We start from the raw sequence: 7608 nt of genomic DNA, 5'->3' as shown, positions 1-7608 counted from the left end.
CTGGAGAACTTCACGGACAGAGGAGCCTGGCGGGCTACAGTCCATGGGATCACAGTGTCGGACATGACTAACACACACACCCAGCCCAACTGAATCTGCAGCCTGACCCGGAGACAGTTAAGGCATAGGGGGTGGCAGGATGAAGTGTCATTCCAAACCCTCCAAGACAGGGGTGAGGTAGGGGAAGCAGATGGAACCAGGAGACAGGCTTTCAGCAGTCCTGTCTGCCTGGAGGGCTTCCCTGAGCAGGAGGCAGGTGAGGTGAGGGTATGTGGGTGTTAGCTTGCGGAAAGGGAAGGACAAAGGGTTCTGGGCAGAGGTTAGAGGGCCAGGTGTGCAAGCAGCCACTCGACCCAGGGTGGGTGTGCAATGACGCATGCCAGGGGTGGGGTGGGACGCCTCCGCAGATTCTGGGCTTCAGGGAGGTGCTAGTGCTGCTGGGGTCCCAGGGACACAGGGCGGGCAATACAAGTTCAAACTTTGGCAGGGACACAGCCTGCAAAACGGATGAGCCCCCAGATACCATGTAGGTGAGAAAAGTAAGACACAGAAGGCCATAGAACGTGTGATTCCATTTCTACGAAACGTCCAGAACAAGGAAATCCACAGAGATAAAAGAGTGGATTCGTGATTGTCAAGTCTAGAGGAGGATGGGGGTGACAGCTAATGCGTGTGTGAGTGTAGGTACCCTGAGAGGACCGTGCACCCCAGTCAGGCATGTGCCCAGCTGGGAAAGAGTGCTGGCCTGTACCCTCTGGCTCCTGGTACCCAGCCCTCAGCAGTGGCAGCCTCGGCGAGGGGATACCTGCAGCAGTGGCCAAGCCTTGGTGACCTGTGGCCCCTCCACCCTGAAATCTGGTGGGGGCAGGAGTGTATTGGGGTGCCACACGCCTGATCCCTGTATCCCTGGGTTTTTAAGACTCCTGGCCAAGCCCGGGCTCCTGCACGCTGGGCCTCAGGTTCTCTTCTGGAAGATAGAACAACAGCATCGTCCTCAGTGGACAGTGGTCAAGTTTAAGGGTGTTTGCATGCAGAGAAGACTGAATCAACGAGCTGCTGTTAACTCCTCGGAACAGCTGTTGGGTTCCGGGTTCCGTCAGAAAGACTCAATGCTTTTTTTAACGACAGCAGCAGCGATAGTAGTAATAACAATAATGGGAGAACTAGTGTGAGAACGTAAGAGCCATGACCTTGAACGTTCCCATGTTCGCTCAGTGGCAGCCGAGTTCAAAGCCTCGGTTCGCCTCTCCTAGGAAACCACGCCCCTAGTAAGTCAAGCTCATGTGAAAAGCCACGCCCCCTACGAGCCTTCGGTTCTTCGCCTGCAAAGACCCAAATATCCGAAGTTTAAATCAAACCGGGTCAGGAACACTGCCCGCGGAGAAGCAGAGGGACAAATCAGCTAATCCTCTCATGATTTACAGGTTTTGGTCCCCAGGGGATTTCCTCTCTCTCTCTGTTTGCATCCGAGTTAAAAATACATTGCTTGAAAATATTCTTCATCTTGCCGACTGAGTTTTTGGGCGCTTGCTGCCTTAAATTTTGCACGGAAAGTGTGTGCCGGTCGCCTCACCCTAGTCTCGGCTCTGCTAATTCACAGGATGGCCGTGCGAGGATTAAAGGAGACGATTCTGGAAATGCAGGGGACATAATAACAGTGCTGATAACAGCCCTCGTCGTAATAATGGGTAATCCTCTTAATACATTCTGTGTCAGGGAAGCTAATCTGAGGAATATATATTTCGTTTAACCTCAGCAATTTATGAGGCAGGCAGGTAGCATTATTATTCCCCCTTTTCAGAAAGGGAAACTTGAAAGGCACAGAGAAGTTAAGGTACCAGCTCAGGGTCACACAGCTGAGGTCCCACCCATGCCCTGCGTCTCCTTGGAGCCCAGGGGCCCGGGATCGTGCCCCAACTGCACAGGAGACTTAGGGAGGAGAGGGTCAGAGGTCATACGACCCTTAAGTGTGGCCAAGGTCAGGACGGCGACAGAGCGGTCCACACCCACGGGCGGAGCCAGCGGGAGCTTTCCCACAAGCTGACCCAACTGGGGGATCTCCAGCTCAGCTCTGGGACAACGACCCCCCATACACACACCTTAGTCCTTCCGCATCGCGCCGTGCCCCTCGCCCCACACTGAAGCCTCGGCCTCTGCTCCCTCTCCCCTCTCTGGGCCCTATCTCAGGGATCCTTCTCCCCATCCCCCCTACCCCCTCACAGGCCACCTCCATCACGCGGGCCTTCCGTCCCCTCACCTCCCAACTCCAGTAGGAACCCCCTCCCTTCTCCCCTCGGACTGTTGGCTCTTCCTCCACCCGCTCAAGTCTTCTCTCTCACTTCGAGCGCCCACCCACTACAGGGATTCCTCGGCCCTTCTCCCCCTCCCGCTCAGGGTCCTCGCCCCACACCCCTTTCTCTTCAAACTCCCATCTCCACCCCCCAAGGGCTCCAGTCTCTCCACTTACAGAACCTCCCCTCCCCCAACCCCCACAGGGATTCTTTTCAACCCCCCTTAGACCCGCTGGACCCCCCTCCTCTCCCGTAGGCTACCCACCACACCCCTCTTGCTCTCCCTCCCCGCGAGCCGGGTATCTCCTCTAAGCACCTCCCCTCCCCCACCTCCTACTGGGATTCCGCCCCCTCCCCTGTGCTGGGTGAGGGTGTCCTTACTCTCTCAGGGCTGCTTCTGCGACTCCTCCACCCCCCAGATCTCCCCTCCAGGAGGGATCCCCGCCCCGCTCCCACCTACTCCCCTCCGGGACTTCCCCCTTGCTCTTTCACTCCCCCATCCTCCCCCGGCGGGGCTCCCCCCAGCCCCGTGACTCCCCCGGGGCCGTCGGGGTTTTCCTCACGCGCCCACGTGGGGCTCCGTGGAAAGGTCGCGGCCTGGGCTGGTCCCCGCGTCGGGTCGCGCCCCCCCCTCACCTGGTTCCCAGGCCCGAGGTGCCAGGCTGAGGAGAGGGCGTCTTGCACAGGTGTCTCGAGCCCACTCCGCAGGCTCCGGGCGGACAGACTGAAGCTGGAGCCCGAGCCAGGCTGCGCTCCTAACCGCCCCCCTCCCCCGCCCGCCGCAGGGGTCACCCACTTGAGACTTTGGGAGAACCAGGAGGTGGCCGGCCAGGCCTCACAGTTTCGATTTAGAGGCAAAACGTAGCCGGGTGCCAAGCCCAGCTGGACCGGGAGCACGACTTCCTGGGGTATTTTTCTGCTTGTTGTTTTTAGTTTGAGGAATGAAAAAAAATTTTTTTCTTCAGTGGCGTGAAAGGTCCATCCTAGGAAGGAGCAGACTTGAGTGGGGGGTGCCCTCTGGGGGATCCCCAAAGTTCTCCTTGCTAGGCCTGAGCCCAGGAGCAGCTCTGAGCTCCAAGCCCACCTCGTTGTGTGGTCACAGGTGGCCCCTTGACCTCTCTGGAGCTGGGCTGCGGTGGCAGCTGAACAGGCAGGGGCTGCAGCCAGCCCCCTAGGGGTGCGTCTTCATGTGCCCAGAACCTGGGGTTGGCTCCAGCACCGCCAGTAACAGCAGCCGCACGGCGGCCAGGTTTCGTAATAAACCGGTCTGTTAATTGCTACGGGGCAGGAGGAGGGGAGAAGAAAAAAAAGAGGCAAAGATTTGTTGGACTTGGGTGGCGCCGGCTGCAGAGAGAAGAGGCACTGTTTTTGCAAGGAGCCTGGAGCGGCTAACTCGGACTTAAGTAACACTTCCTGGTGAGCCTGCGGGGGGGTGGGGGGGGGTGGGGGGTGGGGTGCAGGGGTACACTGCTGGAGTGCGGGGGCGGGGGTGGGGGGACCTGGTCCCTCACAGAGGCTGGACTGCAAATACACAAGAACCCAGAAGCTTTAAAAATTTATTACAAGGCCATCATAGTAGAAGTAAAAATATATGTATCTGTAAGCTTCCCCTCTGTCTTTCAGTGGTTCAAGTAACAAGTGCAAGTAACAAAATAGATTGTCAATATATTGAGTTTGCAAGCTGGGAGTTCATGGGTACAGAGCAACACGAACCCCTGCTCCCAAGTCCCAAAGTATTGTCCTGGCCGGGCTGCCGACCCTCGGCCAACCAAGGCCCGTTTTTTGCAGATGTCAGCTCCGATCTCAGGAAGGGTGGGGGCTGCAGTCAGTCCCACCCCACCCCCGAAGTGTGGAGCCCAGGCCCTCCTCGGTGGGGACTGCAAGCAGCTCCCCGGCTCCTGCGTCTGCTCTGTCACCAGGCCTGAGCTCCCGGGTCCCCTCTCCTGCTGGCCCGGGTCCTGTCTTCTCCTCACACAGTGGCCGCCGCTGGCCCCCAGCTCCAGGCTCCCCGCCCTGGGGCGGCCGCGCACTCCCTCTCCTGTCTTCAGTCTCCAGCGATCCTGCCCCCGATGGTCTCACGGGTTGGGTTGTTGGGGGGGGTTGTTCTGGGAGGGAGGGGGGGTCAAATATTTATGTGGTTTTGTGTTTTCGGCAGCAACAGTTTCCGATGCCCGGCGGGGTCTCAGCGCTCCTGGAGGGAGATGTAGGGGACCCACTGGTTGTTCCCTCTACTTTCTTCGCAGTAACTGGCCACCTCCACCAGGCCGTGGCTTTTCCAGGTGTCTGTGTGAGGGTTCTGTGGGAGGGCGAGAAGAGCGGGTTCAGCAGGAGCCCCCAGGAGTGGGTGGGGAGTTTCCCTCTCCCAGGGCTCCCATGGGGAAAACAGGCTGGCTCAAAATAACTCGATGGGTGAAGAGGCCTGGAGGCCAGCGGGTTGCCCACGGGACATGCCAAGCGTGGCTGAGCGCTGAGCTGGTGCACACCGCCAGCTCCACTTTGTTGACAAACACGGGCCCAGGTGCCGGGTGGGGGTGGGGCGGGGCGGAGGCCCAGTTTGCTCACCGTGACCAGGAGACAGTGCAGGTCCCGGGCCTCGGTGGTGCCCTGGGTCTCGGCCGGCTCGCCCAGCAGCTGTGCCAGGCGCTGCATTCCAGACACCCGCACGATGTCGATGTCATTGTCGCAGCAGAAGGACTGAATGAGCGTGAAGTGGATCTGCAGGGCGATGTCGTCCTCCTCCTCCTCGTCGATGGCCAGGAGGCACAGGACCACGCTGTCGGGATCCCTGAGGGGACAGAGGGGGATGGGTGGATCAGCTGGGGACTCGGAAGGGCCCCCCTTCCCGTGCGGCGGGGAGTTTGCAAAAGCAGAGAGCAACTGCAGGTGTGCAGGGGATGGCGTCTGCAAGCAGATGGTGGGGTGGGGGAGAAGATGCTCGGTTCAAAGGCCGGCGGGGGTGGGGGGTAGGTCAGGGACACAAACAGGCGACTGTTTGCAAGTGATGTAGCCCCAGCATACTGCAGCCTCCACGCCTCAAAAAAAACAAGCAGAAAGGTCCCCAACCCACAATGGGGACACTTGGGGGTGTCCCAGACCCATGCAAGAGAGGGGTGCAGCAGGGAGATTGCAGAGCGGAGGGGGTCCCCACCCGCGCCCAGCCGGGAGACAGAGTCTGACTCACACATTCATCAGCTTGGCCGACTCGTACACCCCCACGGTGAGGCGGTCCTGGCGCTGCGCGGCCACCAGCAACTCCTCCACCGCGGCGCTCACCGTCTGCATCCTGGGGCCAAGGAGAGCTGAAGTCAGCACCAGGCCAGGCACGGGGCGCCCCGTCCCCGCCCGGCCCAGCCCGGCCGACCTCAGGCGGCGGGGGCGCCGCTACTTACTTCTGCGCCGCGTTGTCGCACGCCACGAGCTCTTCCAGTGTCATGTTGCAGTTATAATCCACAGTGGAAAACAGCCTCACGACAGGTTCAAGGAAAAAAATGCAATATCCAAGGCTGGAGAGCCAAAGCCTTCCCACGGAGACCAAGCGTTCGTCAAGACCTTCGGAAAGCAGCGAAACCCACCCCAAAAAAGGCGGAAAAAATTGCAAGTGTCTCAGCAAGAATAATCCAAGTAGCAACTGCAAAAGATCCGAGTCCTCGGCGTCAGCGATCTGAGTTTGCGGGGACAGGCACCGTATTTTATAGACAAAGAAGTTGGTGGGGGCGTGGCCCCAGTGACCCGTTCGCCCCTCTGATTGGACAAAACACAAAGGCGAGAGAAATTCGCGCTGCGGTTGGCCAGCGGCGGGGAGGGGGCGGGGCGCCGCGAGGGGGTGCCCCACGTGGGGGAGAGAGCCCGGAGGAGGGCGCCGGGGGGGTGGAGCGGGGGGGAGCTTGAGTGCCAGAAAAGAAAAAAAAAGCAGAAGTTTTCTCCTGATTTCCCGGCAGCCGCGCCGCGTTTCGGGGCGCGCGCGGGATTTCCAGCGCGCGAGGCGGCCCAGACTTTCGGGGGGGGCTGGAATCCCCTCCCGGTCCCCGGAGAGTCCCCGGCCCGAGTCTTTCCAGGTTCTGCAGGAGTTTTACCCGGAGAGGGAGCCCAGTCTGCAGCCCGATCCTTTCTAGATGGTGGGGGGGGGGTGGGGGTCGCCCCAGGTTGCAGGGACCCCAGCCCCTGGGTGACTTTACTTTCTGGGCGTTTCTGCCCTTATCTGTCTAATGGGAATGCAAAGTTGGCCTCATTAGATTGCAGAGAGTCCTAAATAAAGTGAGGGATGCACAGTAAGCGCTTAGCACGCGGTGGTGGTCGCAGGAGGTCGCCTCTAGATCCCCAAAACTGCAGGCTGCGAAGGCGGCCTCAGAGTCCCCACCTGTCCTATGACAATGCACACCGGGGCCTCACTGGGTTGCAGGAAGCATTAACTAATAAGTGGAGTACACAAGCGGCACTTGATGATAAATGTCGCCTGGTAGTCTGGGAGGTCGCCTCGACTTCCCCAGAACCAGGGGCTGCAGAGCCCGGGGCCGAGACCCGGTGCCCCCTCTGCAACCCCGCGAGTTTCAGGGTGGGGCGCGCGTGGGAGCGCAGGTGGCTCGGCCTCGCAGGCTCCACGCCCCCTGCAGGCGCCTCGCATTGCAAGGTTTGACTGCCCCTCCTCACCGCGCCTCTGTAGGGGGAAATCCAGGCCCGAGAGAGGGCGAGGGGAGCCGGTTCATCTGTGCGCCACGCGCTGCCACCTTTGCGCGCTGCCACCTTGGCGCGCTTCCTGTGATGGTGGCCGCTTTTATCCCTCCGGAGTGGGCGCTGAATGTATGGAGCGCGCACTGGGTCCCAGGCTCTCCGTATCACGGTTCATTGAATCCCCAAGAACCCGGGAAGCATGGGCTATGCTTATCTGCAGGATGCAAAAGGGTAAACTGAGGTTTGGTGAGGCCTCCACTAATCCAAGGCCCCAGTTAGTTCGTGCTGGAGTTACACGTGTGCGCCAGGCGCGGCCGCGCTCTCGGACAGCCGCCAGCCACGCCATCTCCCTGGGAAAGCAGTTCACGAGCCAGGCAGGCCCGCGTGGGACTGGCTCCCACGGTCGATCGGGGGCTCCCGTATGACTCAGCTGCACCCCCACCCCCGCCAGCTTGGGGTCTGGCCTCGGCCTCACGGCTAGATTCCCCCAGCTCCCCCGCCCGCGGTCCCGCTGACGCATCGCACCGCCTCCGCACCGCCCACCTTGGGGGCGCGAAATGTCCCGGGCGCTGCGAGGCGCGGTGGCGCCACCTGGTGGCCACACGAGGTCCTTGCGCCCGCAGTTCCGGAAGGGGCCAACCCGCGGGGG

At 60.7% G+C, this 7608-nt stretch overlaps 1 protein-coding gene across 1 annotated transcript; it reads right to left on the bottom strand.

Annotated features, from left to right (window-relative positions):
- Positions 1-3833: 3833 nt before the first annotated feature.
- Positions 3834-5951, bottom strand: GADD45B (growth arrest and DNA damage inducible beta). Its single transcript, XM_043466085.1, has 4 exons — positions 5681-5951; positions 5473-5574; positions 4854-5076; positions 3834-4587 (listed from the first exon to the last, which is right to left on the bottom strand). Exons 1-4 carry the CDS (start codon positions 5722-5724, stop codon positions 4474-4476), a joined length of 483 nt encoding a protein of 160 aa, XP_043322020.1. The 5' UTR covers positions 5725-5951; the 3' UTR covers positions 3834-4473.
- Between the last annotated feature and the right edge of the window lie 1657 nt (positions 5952-7608).

The sequence above is a fragment of the Cervus canadensis genome, chromosome 4 (genome assembly GCF_019320065.1).
Source record: "Cervus canadensis isolate Bull #8, Minnesota chromosome 4, ASM1932006v1, whole genome shotgun sequence".
NCBI lineage: Eukaryota > Metazoa > Chordata > Mammalia > Artiodactyla > Cervidae > Cervus > Cervus canadensis.
This window is presented reverse-complemented; position numbering and strand designations above follow the sequence as displayed.